Consider the following 20,618-nt stretch of genomic DNA (forward strand, 5'->3'; position numbering starts at 1 on the left):
AGAATCCAGACCAAAGTAGGAAATCTTAGAAGGGAGGGGACCCAGGAGGCCATCTACTCCAACCCCCTGCTCAGGGCAAAGAACCCAGACCAAGGCACGGAATCTTAGAACGGAAGGGATCTGGGAGGTCATATAGTCCAACCCCAACCCCTACAGAGTTCCAGTCCGGCAAAAACTGACATCCCCATGTCCCTTCTCCTCGGGGACCCCAAATTCCCCACTCAACCCGTCGAAAAGATTCTTTGAAGGAAAATCCTGAAGGCTGGTCTGCCTCTCCTGAAAATTGTATAGGGGCGCAGAAAGTCCAGGATGAGTTTAACAATCATTTCCGGGGAGGTTCTGGGTTCGAGTGAAGCCACCTCCTGCTTCCCTTCCTTAATCCTTCGTTTCCCCGTAGAGCGTGGAGCACCGGGTGTTGTCCCGAGACCCCTCGGCCGACATGGAACTCAAACAGCCGGATTCCGGCCTGTCCTCGCCCCACACCACCGTCTCGGCCCCCCAGACCCATTTCGACATGGGGTCTCCGAGCAGCATCTTCTCCAACTACAATTCCTCGCACTCGAGTCAATCCAGCACGGGGGAGAAGAGGAATTACACAGGGCCGCGTAAGCAACCGTCGGGGCCGCTTCCACGCTCAGCCATCCGACACGACTGACCAGTCGCGTCCAGAGCATGACACGGATAGCTTGTGACGTAAATCACTGGGTGGTGCCCTTTCCGATCGATCTTACAAAATTGCAAGAAGTGGGGAGAGAAAATCTTGCTTTTTAAGGAATGGTTGGCATACTGCCCTGTCTCTGTGCATCTGAAGGTTCCCCCGATCCCCCACCCCACCCCGGTGCTCTGCCAGTGCAGGCTGGGAACGAGGGGTTTTGTAGTCCAGCTAGGGCACCCGCTTGGGAAAAAACTGGTGCGGTTTTAGGCTCAGCGACTCTTTAAAGCAGCATGTGTTAAACTGAAAAGCAGCAGGCCTCATTCTGTGAAGCCAGCCAAAGAAACTCCTGCTTGTTATGAAGCAGAGCTCGCACGAGCATGTGCAGAGTGCCTTTTAGTGCAGAAACCTTGAAAAAAAAAAAAAGGCAAGTACTTACAAAAGGTGGTGGGATTTTCCCAAAGAAGCAAACGGGGCTTTTGCGACTGGCCAGAACAGCCCCACACCTTTCAAAACAACAGCCAGTCATCCAACTGGTAGAGTTCGTTTGCAAGCTGCTCTACCTGTTGAATATCAGTCAACTCCTTTTTTTTTTTGTTGTTGTATTATTCCAGGAGTCCCCGAAACGGCGCTCACCAATATGCAGACCTATATGGACATGCTAAACCCAGAACTGGCCCCGGGTCCCGCAAAGACAGGGAGCCAAACCTCTCCACCCCCACCTCCAAATTTCCCAGCGCCTTCTCCCCCCTCTCGCCCCAAGGGCCTCCCCCCACCACCAGGCTACCCGGCACCGAACCCCCCCGAAATGCCGCACACCGCCGAGATTTACGTCCAAGCCAAAAATAACCTTCGACATGTGGACAGTGAAACCCTCAAACAAGAGGTAAGGAATTTAAGGGGAGGGGCTTAGATGCCCCAGGGGGATTCTGGGACTGGAAGTCCGTCCCCCCCCCAACCCGGTTTTCAAGTTGCCATGTTTTGAGAAACATGTCCTCGACTTACGACCAAAACTGAGCCCGGAATTTTTGTTGCTAAGCGGGGCAGTTGCTAAGTGAGTCTCCCACCATTTTAGACCTTTCCTGCCACCGTTGTTAAGTGGATCGCTGCTGTTGTTAGGAACACCGTCGTTGAGTGAATCGGGCTTCCCCGTCGACTTTGCCAAAGGGGATCGCGTGACCCCCCCCCGGGATGCTGCGACCGTCATAAATATGGGTCAGTTGCCGAGAGTCTAAATTTTGACTCTTGTAAGTTTTGAAAACAGTCCCTGTTTTCAGTGCCGCGGTAACTAAACCGTCACTAAACAGACAGTTGTAAGTCGCTGAGATGTCCTGCCTTGAGGCTGGACAGCTCCGAGTTGTACGAAAGCAAAGAGGCCAGACAGGCATTGGTCTGGAATGGATCTCCTGTTTGAGCAGGGGGTTGGACTAGATGACCTCCAAGGTCCCTTCCAACCTTGTGATTCTGTCCTCCAGAAGCTGTGGGTGCTCCATCATTGGAGGTTTTAGAGAAAAGACCGGACAGCCATGACACAGAACAGTACACGGTCCCTTGCTTGAGCAGCGGGTTGGTCTACATGACCTCTGGGGTTCCCTCCAATTGTACGATTCCGTTAAACTTAGAAAATCCTTGGGTTTTTTGTTTTTAAAAAGAATTCAGCCTTTCCTCAGTCGGTCGGTCGGTCGGTTGGTCTGTCCGTCCAGCCCTGTTTGCAACTTTGCCAACTTTCATACTGCTTTACGCCGGGATATATAAAAAAAAAAACTGGTACGGACTTTGCATTTTGATTTTTTTTTTCCCCCTCGCGCGACGCTCTCGCCATCCCGACGCCGGAGTTGTGAAGCTGGACTTTGCTTGGGTGTGCGAGCAAACCAGACTCGCCCAGGATCTGAACCCAGATTTCTTTGGGGTCAAAGAAGGAGAATTGGGGAGGGGAGGAGAATCCAGAATTCCCCTCCCGTGAAAATCTCTTGGGATTTTCCCACGACTTGGCGGAGACAGACAGACAGACAGGTGTACGCTAGACACCCTACAGAGCTGCCATTGGTCCTCCCATCCAGGTGATGTCACCGGGGGGGGCAGCGAAGGGGTGTTGCTAATGGACTCGAAAGTCCCTGTAACCAGAGAGGCCGGCTCACCTGTCTCAGGTGTGCCATAGGCAGGTATCAGGTGTCTTCTGTCTTTCAAGGCAGCTGGAAAAGCAACTCAGAGGGGCACGTCGCTCACCTGCCCAGGTAAGACAACCTGCAACAGCAGAATTATTCATATGGTTTTAAAGAAAAAAAACATATATTTTCTTTCTGGCTCGCTCAGGTGAGAAGGATCGGCGATGCAAAAGAGATGCAAACTTTTGAAAGCAAGGCAGAAAAATACATATATATATATTTTAAAAGTCTTGGAGGCTTTTTTAGAGCTTTGCTTGGGATTAGAACGACGGGGGAAAAAAACACTTTTGTGGCATTAGGAGCGGAATCTGGCAGGGATGATGTGCGAAAATGGAAGGGTTTGAGCGCAAAATAATTTGCAAATAAAGGAAATGGCCACATGGGTTGATCTATTGAGGCGCTTCAATTGATCTGGGAAAATAGGCAGGGGACGAAGGCGTTGGTGGCTTTTGAAAAGGAGGTTTTTTTTTAAAAAAAAATAATCCACTTTTTGTGCTTTGCCAAGAGTTTTTTTTTTCTTTTTTAAACATGGACGGTCTGAGTGTCTTTTGCAAAAAAAAAAAAGAGGAAGGAAAAACGGAGCGTAGAAGGGATGGAGACGGAGGGCTGCTTGCAAACGGAAAAATGGTAGCTCAAAACACGGCGAATTTTATTCCTTTTATTGGTTCGGTTTTCCCGGCAAAGGCTGCCGAATGGAGCATGAGTGTGCAAACTCCCACTGTTTCACTATTGTTCACAACTAGTCTTCAACTTACAACCGTCCGTTCGGTGACCGACGTTTTAGCGACTTAAGTTCTCACACGTACGACCGTCGCAGCTTCCCCCAGGGTCACGTGATCAAAATCTGGCCGCTTGGCAACGGACTCATATTTATGACGGTCGCAGAGTCCCGGAGTCATGTGATTCTCTTTTGCAACCTGCGGACCAGCAAAGCCAATGGGGGAAGCCCGATTCGCTTAACAACCGGGGCAAGAAAAGTCACAAAACGGAGCAAAGCACGCTTAACAACTTAGCAATGGAAATGGGTGCCAGGGCTGCAAAGGAGAATAAATGACACTGCGGCCCAGGGCCTCAGTGCGAATTGTGCTGAAAAGACAAAAATGAAAGGGCAGAAAAATTGCTTTCTGATAACAGAAGGTGGAATTTGGCCCTGCGTGTGGAGAGAAAGGACAATGCCAGCGAGGCTTTTGTTATTGGCATTTTCTCCAATAACATTTGACATATAATGGTAGAGAAACTGAGGGAGAGAGAAGGATTGAGAGAGAGAGAGAGAGGGAGGGAGGGAGGGAGGGAGGGAGGGATATTGTATGGGATTATAAACTACGGAAGGTGAAGAGAAAATCGGAAAGGGGGGGGAAATATGAAAAGATAAAAAGTGGAAAACAGTACAAGACAGGAAGGAAGGAAGGAAAAAAATAAAAGAAAGAAAGAAAGAAAAAGAAAGAGGGAGGGAGGGAGGCAGGGATGGAAGGAAGGAAGGGGGAGGGAGGGAAGGAAAGAAAGAGAGAGAGGGAGGCAGAGAGGGAGGGATGGAAGGAAGGAAGGGGGAGGGAGGGAGGAAAAAAAGGAAGAAAAGAAAGGAAGAAAGAGGAAGGCAGAGAGGGAGGGAGGGAGGATGGGAAAGAAAGAAAAAGAAAGAAAGAAAGAAAGAAAGAAAGAAAGAAAGAAAGAAAGAAAGAAAGAAAGAAAGAAAGAAAAGAAAGAGGGAGGGAAGGAACGAAGGAAGGAAGGGAAGGAAGGAAAAAGTAAAATATGTCCAAAAAAATATCATTTGGTGCAAATCTTTGCCAACTGCCAAAGTTAGTTTCCCTCTCGGCATCCGGGATCCAACTTAACAAAGCTGGTTATTATTATTATTATTTTTTAGCTCACCTGCCAACAACTGCAACGGACGGATTCCAGCAGGAGATCCAGAAGATTCAGCAAACAGCCGAGTACGGGGGATTACTACAAACGTCTGGATAACGGCGGAGGTGGAGAGCAGAACAGGAGAACGTCCAGGATGGCCCACAGCGAGGAGGTGAGAATCTGTTTTTGGGGATCCAGTCAGAACCACAGACAGACGGCCCGGGAATTCTGCAGAACCAGAACGGATCCCAATTCTCCACTTGAGTTTTTCTCCAATCTGGCAAAACTGCAATCTAGGCCACGGTTAGATAAGAGGCAGCTGAGCCCTCAGAAGGAAAAAAAAAGGGCCCAGGAAGCATCTTGGAAGGAACCCTCCCTAGTTTCTTGGGCTGTAAAGAGGAGGGGGCAGAAATATTGTAATGGTCTGTGGGAAAGACCTTGAGAAATAGGAGGAAGAGACACAGACTAGACAATAATCAGATAAGAGGCAGCTGAGCCCATGGATGAAAAAGGGACACAGGAAGCACTCAGAAGGGATCCTCCCTAGTTTCTTTGACTATAAAGAGGAGGGGGCAGAAATATAGTTGGTGTGAATGGCCTTGGGAGACAGGAGGAAGAGACTCAGACTAGACAATGGTTAGATAGAGGCAGCTGAGCCCCCCAGAAAGAAAAGGGTGTGTGGGGGGGGTTAAAGTTAGGGTTGTGGGGTGGGGGAAGCACCTCAGAAGGGACCCTCCCTAGTTTCTTAGGCTGTAAACATGGGGGCGGAGAAAGGCACTTTCAGAATTGTGAGATTCTCTCAACGCAACCTTACATTAAAGTAACAACTAGTACTTCCGAGCGTGTGTTTACTCAGGACTACCTCGCAGGGCTGATAGCGGGATATAGATATATATAATTTAAATAAAAGCAGATGGCTTGATTGGTTAAATGGGACCGGTGGCAAGCATTTGGGGGGGGTCTTTTCATTGCTGATTTTTCTTTTCATGCCCCCCCTCCAGGCTCCGCTTCTCTCCAGCCAGAAAGTACACAACGGAAGCACGGCGGAGAAGACGCCCACCGGAGAGGCCCCTCCCCCGCCTCCCCCCCTCCCCGAGGGGGGCTGCTCCCCGCCTCCCCCTCCTCCCCTGCCTGCGGAGCACACACCCCCCTCAACCGGCCAGCGAAGGTCCTCTTCTTCCACTGGAAGTAAGTCTTTTCCCTTCAGACCCCCCACTCAAAATCTTAGAAGCGGTCCTGGGTGCAAATTCAGCCACCCAAAAGTCCTCAACTTGCAACTCATTCATTTGGTGAAAGTTCGGCACTGAAAAGAAGTGACTTATGACCTCTCCTCGCCCTTACGACCATTGCAGCATCCCTGGGTCAAATTCTGCCCAGCCCAGCGTCTTTTGGCATGTCAGGTAGACTGCTCCTAAGAAAGAGGCTCGATTTTGTGCTTTCTGGGCCAGTGATAGGTTTGGTTTTCCGTCATTTGATTTGGGGGCAGGTGGTTTCCAGGAACAGAAAGATGAGAAAATGTCTGTGGGTTTGTTTTTTTTTGACTGGCTGAGTCATCTTTCTGGGTTTTTTTCCCTTCTCTCTCTTTCGCCAAGCAGTCTTGATATGCAAAAATCAGAGAAATTGTTGATGAAGGAAATTATAAGTTTCATTTTCTTAAAAAAACAGCCTGTTGGCCAAACCAGAAACATTACCATGTATTTAAGGTAAAAAACCTCAAATGAAAATCTTTTTCTTTCTTTTTCTTTCCTTCCTTCTTCCTTCCTTTCCTTCCCTCCTTCTTTCTTGTTTCTTTTTTACTTTCTCTCCCTCCTTCATTTATTTTCTCTCCCTCCTTCCTCCCTCCTCTTCCTTTTTTCTTTCGTTTGTCGTTTACTTTTTTTCTTTCCTTCCTTTCTTCCTCGTTTCTTTCTTGTTTTGTTTACTTTTTTCCTTCCTTCCTTTCTTTTTTTCTCTCCTTTTCTCCCTCTCTCCCTCCCTTCTTTTTTTCTTTCTCTCTTCCCTCTTTTATTTTCTCTCCTTCCTTCCTCCCTCTTCTCCTCTTCCTTTTTTCTTTCTTGTCTTGTTTACTCTTTTTTCTTTCCTTCCTTTCTTCCTCCTTTGTTTCTTTCTTGTTTTGTTTACTTTTTTCCTTCCTTCCTTCTTTTCTCTCTCTTTCTCTCTCCTTTTCTTTCTTTCTCTCTCCTTTTCTCCCTCCCTCCCTCCCTTTTTTTCTTTCTTTCTCTCTTCCCTCTCTCCTTCCATTGAGCCAGAACCTCCAATCCTGGGTGCCCTTTCTGTTTTCCACCCAAACCTTTTTCTCTTGTTTCTCCACCCAGGAGAAATTCAACCAGGGCTCTTTTCAAGCGTGCACGATGCTCAGCCGAGGGCCCCCACGTGACTTTCCTCACATTTGTTTGGTCCCCAGAGCTTCCTGGAGGTCCCAGCTTGGCTGGCATCCCTGCCGTGTGCCAATTAGCCCTGGAACCCAGCCTCGGTTGGCATCTCTTAATGGCATCTCGTTTTCCCAAAGTAGACTGTTAATGCCTTCCCCTTTTTGCGACTCCTGCTCTTTTCAACCTCTCCCCACAGGAGGTTTTGACACTTGTCAGTATCCTGAGATCTCCCCCTCCCTGGCCCAGGAGGATGGGCTTTGTTGCACTCCCTTGGCAAGCCTGAAGATTGCCATTATAAATGGAGAAAAAGAAATATTTCCCTACCCTCTTATAAAGGGTTGATGTTCTCTCTGGTTCATTTTTTCTCTTTCATCATTTATTTCTTTTCCTTTGTTTATTTTCTTTATTCATTTCTGCCTCTGGTCTGGGCTAAGAAAGAGGGATTGGCTCAGAGTCTCCCAGCTGGCTTTCATGCCTAAAGTGGGACTAGAACTCCCAGTCTCCTAGAATAGAATAGAATAGAATAGAATAGAATAGAATAGAATAGAATAGAATAGAATAGAATAGAATAGAATAGAATAGAATAGAATATTAGGATAGGATAGGAATATAGAATAGAAAAGAAATAGAGAAATAGAATAGAATATAGAATATAGGATAGGATAGAAAATATGGAATGGAATGGAATGGAATGGAATGGAATGGAATAGACTAGACTAGACTAGACTAGACTAGACTAGACTAGAATAGAAGATAGGATAGGATAGGATAGGATAGGACAGGACAGGACAGCAGAATAACATACATAATAATAGGATAGGATAGGAATATAGGATAGAATAGAAAAGAAATAGAGAAATAGAATATAGGATAGAATAGAATAGAACAGAATAGAATGTTGGAAGGGACCTTGGAGGTCTTCTAGTCCAACCCCCTGCTCAGGCACGAAACCCTGTCTCATCGATTGACCCAAAGTCACCCAGCTGGCTACAGAATGGAAACTGAATTCTTGGGAACTCGGCTTTTAAACTTTGCATCCCCGACGGGCTGATTTTCCAACTTCCCTGCAGGTCCTGAATCGGCCCAATGTAGACAAAGGTTTCTGATTTGCATAGGTGCCAAACACACACACACACACAAAGGTTTAAAATTTGCATTGTTTCCCAGCTGGACCGATCAGCCTGCTTAGCTTTTAAATTCCGTGTTATTGTTTTAGGAAAATATATCTTTGGCCTTTGAGACAGCCACAAGCCCAGCTGCAGAAAAGCAGATTTTAAAAATGTTGTAAAAAGGGACCCATAGATAGTCCTTGATTTACGTCATTTAGTGACCGTTGAAAGTTATAACGGCTTTGAAAAAAAGGGGATTTAACAGATTAACAGAGTTGGAAGGGACCTTGGAGAGGTCTATTCTATTCTATTCTATTCTATTCTATTCTATTCTATTCTATTCTATTCTATTCTATTCTATTCTATTCTTATTTTCTATATTCTATTCTATTCTTATTATTTTCTGTTCTATTTTCTATTCTATTCATTATTTTACGTTTTATTTTATTTATTTATTTTATCATATGACTTTAGTCTATTTTTATTTATTTTTATTTCTATACCTGCCCATCTCAGCAAACAACTCCGGGCAACTCACCATTCAGAAACATACATTATAATTAAAATCTTTAAAAACACTTGAAAGCAATGAAAACCATCATTTGAATTGCAAACGGCCAGTTTTCTGCATTTTGTCTTTCGTTTCCCCCGTGCTCCTTCCCGTCTCTTTGCCCGCGTCCTTCCCAAGTGCCCTGATGTCAACCATGGCTTCCTTTCTTCTCCTGCCCCACAGGCACCAAATCTTTTAACATGATGTCCCCGACGGCCGACAATTCGGAGCTGCTGGCCGAAATCAAAGCCGGGAAGAATTTGAAGCCAACCCCTCAAAGTAAGGGATTCACCACCATCTTCTTCGGCTGTGGCCAAGCGGGCACCAACGTAAGTTCTGCCTGGAAATTGGGTCCCTCTTCATCCGGTCTGTTTTTATTTCTCTTCCTTGAGCCTGGAGTAGAAATAATTCCTGACTTGCAATCCTTCGTTTAGTGACTGTTCGAAGTTCCCTGGCTTCCATGGCTAAGGCAGGAAGGTGTTTGTAAAAATAACTAAAGGCAGTTTAAGGTATGAATGAATGAATGAATGAATGAATGAATGAATGAGAAGAAAGAAAGAAAGAAAGAAAGAAAGAAAGAAAGAAAGGGAGAGAGAGAGAGAGAGAGAGAGAAAGGCAATAAGCCAGAAAGAAAGAAAAAAAGAAAGACAATAAACCTGAAAGAAAAAAGAAAGAAGGAAAGAGAGAGGGAGAGAAAGAAAGACAACAAACCAGAAAGAAAGAAAGAAAGACAATAAACCTGAAAGAAAAAAGAAAGAAGGAAGGAAGGAAGGAAGGAAGGAAGGAAGGAAGGAAGGAAGGAAGGAAGGAAGGACAATAAAACAGAAAGAAAAAAGGAAGGAAGGAAGGAAGACAATAAGAAAGAAAAAAGAAAGAGGAAGGAAGGAAAGAATAAAAGAAAGAAAGAAAGAGATAGAAAGACAATAAGACAGAAAGAAAAAAGAAAGAAGGAAGGAAAGAAAAGAAAGAAAGAAAATGTCAAGCATCCAAATTGTAGTCACATGACTTCAGAGAGAAGTTGGGCAGCCATCAGAACTTCATATCCATGTCAAAAGTTCCTCCTAGGTAGGTCCATCCTAACTTCAGTCACTAAGTGAGCAGTTGTAAATTGGGGGCTACTTTTAAAGATAAAAGCTAGAATTATTTCCAAGCTCTGCTTTTCGCTGACGCCGCCCACTTTTTCCCCTTCTTCAATAGGCTGAGTTCCCTACAGCTTCCTCGTCTCCCGCGGGGACGCCAACGCCCCCCTCTACTCCCGAGGAAGCCTCCGGATTCAGAGCTTCCGGCTCGCCCAAGCTGGAGATCAACGGTTCTATGAGCCCCTTCGGGACCCCAACCGGCCACACGGACCTGGAGGGCCTGATCCCCACGCACGATGAGCAGGGGAGGCCCCTCCCAGAGTGGAAAAGACAAGTGATGCTGCGTAAGCTACAGATGAAGGTCCAGGAAGAGGAAGAGCAGAGACGCCAGGTAAATGGCTCAGACACGGGGCGGTCGCTCAGCGGCATGGTGTGATGGTGTGCTGTGACCCCATTTCCGTGGTGTGTGGATCCTCAATCCGGACCCCAAGAAAAACATAAACCTAGATCTTGTCTTCAAAGGCAAGAAGATGGTCCAGTAGGAGCACGTGGGGGGGGGAGTAGGGTTTCAAGATCAGTTGGTTCCGTGGCCAGACTGTTGATTCCACTAACGTACACTTGACTCCTGCTGGTTCTGTGGGGTCCTTGGTGGTCTCTGAGTTTGGGGGTTTTCTTGAAGAGGTTTCATTACCCAGCTAGGTGATGTCATCAGGGCTAGAAGGGAGTGGGGTTTGCAGAGAGGGGGAGGGAGAGGAGGAGGTGGAGGAGGAGGAGGACGACGACAATGACAACGATGATAATGGGAGTGGCGGTGACTGTAGGGTTTTTGGTGTTCTCTGAGCTTGGTTGTTTTCTTGCAGACGATTTATTACCCAGCTAGGTGATGTCATCAGAGCTAGAAGGGAGGGGGGTTTGCAGAGAGGGGGAGGGAGAGGAGGAGGAGGAGGAGGAGGAGGAGGAGGACAACGACAATGACAACGATGATAATGGCAGTGGCGGTGACTGTAGGGTTTTTGGTGTTCTCTGAGCTTGGTTGTTTTCTTGCAGACGATTTATTACCCAGCTAGGTGATGTCATCAGAGCTAGAAGGGAGGGGGGTTTGAAGAAAGGAGGAGGAGGAGGAGGAGGAGGAGGAGGAGGACTGTGGGGTCCTTGGAGCTCTCTAAACTTGGTGGTTTTATTTGCAGACATTTCATGGCCCAACTAGGTCACATTGTCAGTGTTAGAACTGAGTGGGGTTTGCAGGGAGGAGGAGGAGGAGGAGGAGGAGGAAGGCTGAAGGCTCCTTGGTGTTCTCTGAGATTGGCAAGGTCTGTGGCCCCGTAAATGGAGATTCACAGTCAAAAAGTCTTTTGCAGACCCTGAAGGCCATATTGAGAGAAAGTGGGGTCCTTCCTTTCTGACTTGTCTCTACTTTGCTTGCGGTGCTCCGGCGTGTTCTCTGCATGGCTGTGTGTGCTGACCTGGTGTGACCAACTCTGAAGCTCATTTAACCTGCACTATGGGCCAGGCGAGGACTGGTATCACTCTGCACAGCGGTGGTGGCGGTGAAAATGTCCGCCGCAGATATTCGGCGACTTCCCAAAACCTTTCCCACCAGATTACCGAATTCGACCTGTGCATCCAAAAGCTCTCTTCGACACCTTGCTGCCAGATACTGCAGGAATTAAATGCCTTACATGACCGCTTCATGGTGTAACGTGTGAATGCTTCTCGCGGCACCTGCCATTAATGCCGTGGTGTCCTTGCGCGATTCTCTTGCATGCCTATCCACCCGATCAGACAAGTATTGGTCTTTCTCTCCCGATACGGCCGTCCAGTTTTCCACTCACCTTCTCCGGGCAGGCTTGTCTCACCCGCACGGAGTTTTTAGCCAAGCACTCCGTTCTCATTACACCACGAAGTAACATGTAAGGCGAAGAGGGTGTGCAGAACGCGGATGATGTAGTGGCCCGTCCTGAGGGACCCTCCTCGCCCTCTGGGTTGTGCTTTCTTTTTGTCTTGCGTAGCTACGATCTGGGAATTGCTACCCCCAGGAAGGCTGGCGGTATTCCCATGCTCACAACGCCATTTTGGGACCTTTCGGGGAACTGATGACCGAAGACGACATCCTTCGTATCGAGAAGCAGATCCAGAACCTTCAAGTCGTGCACAAGGTGCAGAAAGTCGAGACCGAACTGGAACAGCTGGAACAGGAGCTGCAGCAGCTGTTGCCTGTCTCGGCTGCCTTAGTGAAGGAACACTTCACCGTCAACCCCAAGTGCATGCACGGCCGGGCGGAGGACCTCCCGGGTTGGTGCAACAAGATCTCCATCCTCTTGAAAAGCATGTCCATCCTGCTGGCCACGCTGGGTGGCAAAGCCACCAGCCTGGCTGACATGGTGACCTCTGAAGTGTTGGCGCAGAAGACAGAAGATGCCCAGGCGCTCCCCTCCGCAGCTCCAACGTTCAAAGACGGCCCGAGCCACATAGCCCGTTCTCAGTCCTTCAGTTGCACCAGGGAGGAGGTGGAGAAGGAGATCATGCAGTGGGGGGTGTCGGTGAAGAATCTGAAAGCCAACTACGAGGTCCATGTGCAGGCGCAGCTGATCAGCGAAGCAACCAATCGGGTGTACAAAAGGAAGCGTTCTCTGCCGGTGGGAACAGCCCAGTTCACTCTCGGATGCGAGCCCATTTTGGAAGAAGACTACGTCATGGGCCTGGAGCCATTCACTGTCCTGGAAGATGAGGAAGCCTCCATCGGTGGTCTGGAACCCCCCATTCAGCTGTCCCATGCGCCTCTTCTGTACGAGGTGAGACCCAGCTCGTTCTCCAGAGGAGACTCCTTCGCAGAAACCATGTTCAGCCCTGACCACATGACTAGGAGCCTCCCAGTGCAGACGGACCTGAGTTGCATCCAAGACTACATCGACCTGAGAAAGGAACGGATTGTCTACCTTTTCCTGGAGCACTGGAAGAGGTGGACCTTCATCTATTCGAGCAGGCAGGTCCAGCCAAGGAGGATAAGGGAGATGTCGGGTCCTGATTTGGAGGTAGACGACCAAGCGTATAACCGGTCTGCGTTGATAGTCTCAGAGCCGAAACCCAGTGAGGACCACCAGCTCTTGTACTTCATGAAGCAGCGTCAAGTGGTGGGCAAGCTGCTCACTCACTGGAGAAGTATCATCAGCCAGGTTCCTACCAGACAGATCCGCCGCCTGAGCCACGTTGACATTTTCTACTGGCCCGAACATTTTTTGCCGCACGTCGACGGCTCACCGGTGGAGTACGATAGCCTCACCTTGGACCTCTTCATGCTAGGTTACTTCCAGCTGCTGGAGATGGACATGAGCCGGGAGGAACGCAAGTTTCGCCACCTGCTCTGCTACGAGATGTTCGACCGTCTGGGCAGCCACAGCTGGGACTTCATCCGCCACTTTCACAAAGTGGTGATGGAGGAAGTGGAGGCTGGGAAGCGGGATTGGCTGGATGGCTTTGAGGACCTCAAGCAGAGGTTCTTCAGAGACAACCTGGTGGTGGATCATGGGACCACACCCAGTGTGGATGTCCCGGCCGAAACCCTACATTCTCCCCCTATTCTCTCCCACCAGGAATCCTCTCAGTCCTTGATCAGTAGCACCCAAGAGCCCACGTCCGTTGCAGATGAGCTAGCTGTTGTTCCAGCTCTAAAGAGTAGGAAGAATTCCATCCAGATCATTTCAGAGCTTGGAGAATTCAGCAACGATGACATTTGCCGCTATATAGACCGTAGCTTCTCGTTTTGGAAAGAGAAGGAGGCCGAGATGTTTGACATCTGAGGCTCCAGCTTCCTGGGTGGTTGGAGAATATATTTGCAGAAGATAGCTTCTTAAACACGGATCTGTTCAATCTAGAACCGGTCCTTCACCAATCCAGAAAGCTCCCAAATAACATTGGTAAGACGGTTAGGTTCTCCTAACTAGGACTTTGGCTGGTCTTGGTGGACCATGCGAATGGACCACAGTTGAGTTCCCTCAAGATCTGCTGCACCCGATTCTCAGATCAACCAAGAACATCACTACCGTTCCAAGGCATACGTAGAGCTGCAGCCCTGAACGGAACTCACTCTTCATCTTTGTGATGTGCTCCTTGCACATACAACGACAGCAGAACTTGTGTGGGACCTTTGGGCAGGTGGAAAGAAAGCTACCGTAATCCACTTTGCTACTCAACTCTTGAGTAGAAGGAACAACAAATAGAAGAGTTGTACTGTACAAGGACGCTTAGTTATTGGACAATTTGGGAATCAAGAAAGTTTGAAGCAGATAAAGGCACAATCAGACAGGGAGGGCGTTTAGGACCAAACAGGACCCCATATCTAGGTTTTTTTTTAAAAAAAATCAATTTATGCCAGATGTGCAACACACTCAGTCACCAAAACTGATTAGGTAGCTCAGTGACTAAGACACTGAGCTTGTCAATCAGAAAGGTCAGGAGTTCGAATCCCTAGTACAGGTGTCCTGCGCGAGCAGGGGGTTGGACTAAATGACCTCCAAGGTCCCTTCCAACTCTGTTACTGCTACTAAGCAGGATCCATTGTACCTTAGCCATGTTGTGCAGATTCAACGCATGGGATTAATGTGTGGTGCGTAGAGTGTGCATGGACAAGCTTCCACAGGGCAGGAAACTGAAGCTTTGTGCACCGTGATGCCAAATGACATCCGTGCCTCATCCACGTAGCTTGCGTGACGATCACGTGTTCCACGCAACGTCATTCAGACGTCACGGTAGAGTTCCAGCAAGTCATTTTGCAGCGAATGAGGTGGTTTTAGAGTTGATGGTGTGTCAATGTAATTTATTTCAGAAATATTGATTATCCTTCCCTTAATAGTTCCATCAATTCTCTTTTCAACCCCTTCCCCCCCCCCACCAGAGAAGGATGGTAGGATCCTGAAACTATTTACTTTGCCACAATTTTAATGCGAAGAGACAAATTAACATCTCTTTGGCCCCCGAGTGTGCGATTTGTTGGCGTGCTCTCCTATCCTGGCCAGAGTGTAATGGCTCCTTTTTGTGTGTGTGTTATTATGCAAGTTTTTCTAATTATTTTCTTATGATTATCATCACTTACTACTAAAAATAGGGGGACATCCTCAATTAAATTGGGGAACCGGCTTCATTTTGATGGAAATTTGCTTTTTTTTTTTTCCCCTGAAGTTTGTCTGAAGAAATAAAATATTGTTGTGTGCAAAAAAAAAATGGGCATTTTTTGTCATTGCAGAGAGAGAGACAAAGGAGCTAAAATGCATCAGGGTATTTTCATTTCTACGCCCTGTGTTTGTTTAGACTTTACAAATCTTGATCCTAGCCTCCAATCAACGATTGAAGAGCCAAACACCGCATAAAAAAATAATCTGAATAATTCATTTTTGACTCTGACTTCCAAACACAATGGAAGCAAATTTTAGTGGCACAGATTCTCGACGTTTTAGAGATCTTTTTTATTCAGGGATAAAAAGCGAACGAATTAAAAAAGCAGCTCTTTTTTGTCTAAACCTTGAACCTCAGTGAAATCGATAGCTTTATGTCCAGTGGGAATTTTAATTTCATTTACCATTGTATCAGATCGTTGTACAGCGAAGTTTTAAAAGTACCCAACATTAGAAGTATTTTTAAAGTGAAACGGGGGCTCCAACTTGCTTTAAAATAGCATTTTACAACCTTGGCAATTTTAAGAGGGGTGGACTTCAAACTCCCAGAATTTCCCCAGCTCACAGATCAATCCAATTTTATGGCCTTTTTGCGTGGTGGTTGTTAAACGAACACCGCAATTGTTAAGTGATTTAACAATTGTTAATGATTTGTTAGGATGCCTCTGAATTTTGATCACCTGCACTGGTCATAAGCGTGCAAAATGGTCCTAAGTCACTTTTGCAGTGCAGTAGTAACTTTTGCTTTTGCAGAATAGCACAGTTGGAAGGTACCTGGGAGGTCATCTAGTCCATCCCCCTGCTCGAGGCAAAGGGGATGTGGATTAGCTAGAAAATCCACGTAATTCGAAAACGGGTCACACCCCTTGAAAAAGTTGCAGACGAACGAGCTACAGATAAATAAGAAGAAAAATAGATTTGGGGTTACCCCACCACTGTCGGCCGCCCCGTGAAATTTATTTCCACCCCCATCTTCCTCTAAAAAGAAATCCTTCACCCTCCTACCCATTAAAAGATACTGCTACACAGGTAGTCCTCGACTTACGACAACAATGGAGACCAGAATTTCCCTTGCTAAGTGAGTCACATCCAATTTTTTGACTTTTTGTGTGTGTGTGTGTGTTATGGGAATGGCTGCCGTGGTTAAGTGAGTCACATGGTCGTTATACGAATCTGGCTTCCCCATTGACTTATCGGAAACCGGCTGGGAAATCGCGAATGCAACCAGAGGAGGGTTTCACATTTTGTTACTACTGGTTGTAGTAGTAACGGTTGTAAATACATGCCCAGATTTGACTATGGGGATGCGGCAAAAGTCATAAGGGACGGTAAGTCACTTTCCCCAGGACTTGTAAAGGTCGGTAAACGAATGATTATAAGTCAAGGACTACCTGTATTTTATTGAGATTGGTTATAATGAGAGAACAAGCCTAATTGTGCTGAATTTCACCCCCTTATACTTCTGCAGAGTAGGGAGGTGTTTGTCCGAATCGCCTCCAAAATGTTATCCTTTTCTCTGGACCTAAAAAACGTTTCATCCGTTTTTCATTTACTGAAAGGTAATATTGCATATTTCCAGCAAGGTCACCGCTCTCTTTCCTTCCGGCATCTCCCCGTCTTCTTTTCTCAACGCCTTCCTACTCGGTGGGTGTTGATTCTTCTTCTTCCTTTCTTCGTCTTGTCTCTCCAGGAAAGAGAAGATGAGGCCCGTCTGGCTGGCATGCCAGCTTGGAGACGGGATATTTTCCGGAAAAAGATGGAAGAGGAGAGGTAAGAATCGATAGGAGAGAAGATTTTGTAGCTCGGGGTTGAACTCGGCGGGTCCTTGGTCCTCTCTGGGCTTGGTGGTTTCCTTGCAGACGTCTTATGACCCAACTAGGTAACATCCTCAGTGTTTTGGTGCTTCTTCCGAAATTGATCCGGGAGAAACAAAGAAGTGTGCGATTGTTGTTCCCGCATTTTGCGATAGCATCGAACCTATCAGTCTGTTCGGCGTGGTGTGAAATCACACAACGCACTTCTACTTTTCAAGACTAACCTGTCTGTTGTGGTTTGTTTCTTTCTTTTGCAGGTTGCAAAAACGGTGAGTCTCGGCAAGGCGGCTAAATGTTTTGGTTTGCGTGCCCGTTTTCTCTGCATAAGGCGTCTGAGTCCCTGGACCCATCAGGCACAGCCTTAGGCTGGATAGGACGTGGATCCAGATGAAAGAGCGTTCGAGGGTTGGAAAACATCACCGCTGGACGGGAAGAAGATAATAAAACCTGGCCAGAGTCACCTTGTAGGGGTGATGGGTGCCATAAAAATTTAATTATATATTCAATTATACATTATATTTATATATACATATTGCAAACTATTCTAAAAATACGAGTTCCAGGTATATTTGTAAAACAAAGAAGTACAGCAAAAAGACATTTTGCGAGCTCCGGAACTAATGGCATATTATTTATTTATTTATTTATTTATTTATTATTTATTTATTTATTTATTTTGTATACCGCCCTACTCCCGAAGGACTCAGGGCGGTGAACAGCCATAAAATAAAACATATAGATACAAAATTTAAAATAGAGATAAAACAAATTAAATAAATTTGGCTGAACCATTTTAAAATCCCAATAATTTAAAACCAAAATTTAAAATTCCCATTTAAAAGAGGAAAATCTAGGTCAGGCCAGCTTGATGAAATAGGAACGTATTATAATATACGAATATAAAAGCAGAGATCTCTGTAATGGTAGTTTAATACTCTTGACGATGTCAGCAGATGGCTGAGGAAAGCTTAGTAGAGTAAAATTTGAATTATTTTAGTTCCAGAGCTCGCAAAATGTCTGTTTTTTTGTTTTACACACATATATATAAATATAAATTTGGTGTAAAATGGTTTGTCGTGAATGCGACTGCTTGAGGGTTCCTGCATTGGAGCTGAAAGGCGAAAGGGAAGCAGGATGCTCCCTCCCACATGCTGGGGTAGACCAGGTGCCTCGATAGAAAAACACATATATATTGAATTAGCTTGTCGGAAGGTCATAAAAAGAGGATCACTCGGGACACTGCGACCGTCATAAATATGAGCCAGTTGGTTGCCAAGTGTCTCAATTTGGATCACACAACCCTGGGGATAACTACAACGGTTGTAAGGGTGAAAAACAGCCCTAAATTCCTTTTTCAGGACTGTTGTAACTTTGAATAGTCACTAAACGCTGGGCATGTCACTAACTCTATCGGCCTCTAGCTTCTTTTCTTTTTTTTAAATAAAGTTTTATTAATTTTCTACTATTACATGCTTTCTTTAAAAAAAAAAAGTTTTTTATTAGTAATACAAATTAAAAACATTGGACATGGTGTGGCGTCTCCCGTTTAACCATTTTCGTCAAGTTTTGCCTTATAATTAATACAACGCCTTATCTCTATACAAGTTTATACTATTTATCACGTTTCAAACATGTAGATTCTTACATCTGTGAAAGTTACATTGCATATTACATGCTTAATAAACATTTGTGTTGTCTGGGTTGTATAAATAAAATAAAATAAAATAAAATAAAATATATTCCTAATCTTTACCCCTTTTTTCCCCAGCCATTGATAAAATAAATTCCACGTTTGGTAGCATTCTGTATCTTCTTTCTGTTTAATCTTCTGTTTCTTTCTTTCGTTTCTTTTCCGACAGACAAGAGGAAGAAAAACTGCGACGGATCGAGGAAGAGAAGGAGAAGGAACAAGTGGAGAAACTAAAGACTCTCGGCTTTGACGAGAACAAACTGACCCCGTGGCAAAGGCAGATTATCCTCAAAAAAGGAGATATGGTGAAATATTAACCCTTCTCCGCACTTTGGGGGATGCCCGTTTTGATCCTGGAGCCTGGCAGCTGCGGGAAAAGCAAAGATCCGTGTCTTCTGGTTCGCAGTCTCCAGATCTTCTACGCTTGTCACCGGATCCATCCAGGGTCTCTCCCTCTCGATCAGTCGTTCTGTTAAATTTTCATTTGTTCAACTCCAAATTCTTTTGGGATCTGTCCCTCTCGATCGCTCGTTCTGCGAAATGTCCGCTTGCTCAACCCAAACCCAGATCCACCAAGGATGTCTTCCTCTCTATCACTCGTTTTGTTAAATTTCCATTCGTTCGATCTCAAATCCTTTTGGGATCCGTCCCTCTCGATCACTTGTTTGGTTAAATTTCCATTTGTTGAACCCCAAATCCTCTTGGGATCTGTCCCTCTCGATCTCTCGTTTTGCGAAATGTCTACTCGTTCAACCCAAACCCAAATCCTTTTGGGATCTGTCCCTCTCGTTCACTCGTTTCGCTAAATGTCCGTCAACCCAAACTCAGATCCTTTCAGGATCTTTCCCTTTCGATTCCTCATTTATCTAAATTTCTTTTGTTCAAATGCTGGTCTTTTGTCCATTCAATACAGGCGACTTTAATCATGCAAACTGCAAAGATTTAATTTTAAACCAACATCTGGTCTGTTCTGAAGATCGACCCTGTCTTAAAGCAAATTCTGGGGGAAAAAAAGAAAAAAAAATTTGCAAATGGCCCAAATTTTCCATAGCTGGCACTGCTGAGCACCGATTGGCCAATGCTGGTGAGGTCACTACAAGTAGTCCTGGACTTACAACCATTCACTTAGTGGCTGTTTGAAGTTACACTGAAAAAAGTGACTCAGGACCATTTTTCACACTTACGACCCTTGGGCATGTGATCAGAATTCAGGGGCTTGGCAACTGGCATGTACTTATGACAGTTGCACTGTCCCGGAAGGTCATGTGATCCCCTGACCAGCAAAGTGAATGGGGAAGCCAGATTCAGTTAACAACTGGGTTACTAACTTAACAACGGCAGGGATTCACTGTGACAAGCAAGGTCGTAAAACGGGGGCAAAACTCACTTCACAACCATCTCGCTTAGCAACCGAAATTTCGGGCTGAATTGTCGTAAATCGAAGACTACCGGTATGTAAAACTGACTTCCTGGAAACATCAGCCTTTAAAGCAAGATTTGTTTGCATGCAAAGCACCGGCTTAACTACGATTCAACAGCCTGCCTTAATTTATCAATTCAATTTTATTTATTGATCAGCCCTTTGGGCCATATCAAGTGCAGAATTACAAAGACAAATCATTACAAAGGTTTGGTAAAACCTTAATTTATCACCATTCTTAATTGTGGAACTCCAGGCACCTTGCAGATCAAAGAATTCACAGGTGGGACCAGCAAATGTATTAAAGTTTTATTATTATTATTATTAAGTGCATGAAGAGGCACTCCAAAAAGGCTGGAGTTAATACACAGAGACACACACACACACACAAACATATATATACACACACACCGTGTTTGTCTCTAAAAATTTTTTTGTGATTCACAGTAAGAAAAAACTGCTCTCCAGAATAACGTTGCCTTGTCCTCCAGGAGGACAGATTAAACGTTGATTTAAAAAGTGACATACAATGTCTACTACACCTGTTGCAGTGCCTGAACCCACCAGAGCGAGCAAGCCTCGAAACCTCGTCACAACAGCCCTGTGAGGTAGGGTTGTTAAGCTTTTCGAATGTGAGCCAGCGGGGTTGTCGCAAGGCGGATCAAGGACTACAGATTCACATTTAGAATGGTTCTACGTCGAGAATTACTTGCATTCTGGCGTTCAAAACAGAAATGCCGTAATAAAATTC

At 45.8% G+C, this 20,618-nt stretch overlaps 1 protein-coding gene across 1 annotated transcript in view; it reads left to right on the forward strand.

The window, feature by feature from the left end:
- ESPN (espin) overlaps positions 1-18,787 on the forward strand; it is a 36,190-nt gene extending 17,403 nt beyond the window's left edge. Inside the window, exons 6-14 of the mRNA XM_070956335.1 lie at positions 398-605; positions 1,270-1,538; positions 4,685-4,837; positions 5,667-5,853; positions 8,880-9,025; positions 9,894-10,166; positions 16,634-16,713; positions 17,015-17,026; positions 18,617-18,787. Of these exons, the coding sequence (XP_070812436.1) occupies positions 398-605; positions 1,270-1,538; positions 4,685-4,837; positions 5,667-5,853; positions 8,880-9,025; positions 9,894-10,166; positions 16,634-16,713; positions 17,015-17,026; positions 18,617-18,764 (1,476 nt within the window). The 3' untranslated portion in view covers positions 18,765-18,787. The remainder of the gene's footprint in view (positions 1-397; positions 606-1,269; positions 1,539-4,684; positions 4,838-5,666; positions 5,854-8,879; positions 9,026-9,893; positions 10,167-16,633; positions 16,714-17,014; positions 17,027-18,616) is intronic.
- Positions 18,788-20,618: the final 1,831 nt, after the last annotated feature.

This window comes from Pituophis catenifer, unplaced genomic scaffold (genome assembly GCF_029215685.1).
Source record: "Pituophis catenifer annectens isolate HBS135680 unplaced genomic scaffold, rPitCat1.0.hap2 SCAF_18, whole genome shotgun sequence".
In the NCBI taxonomy this organism is placed as follows: Eukaryota; Metazoa; Chordata; class Lepidosauria; order Squamata; family Colubridae; genus Pituophis; species Pituophis catenifer.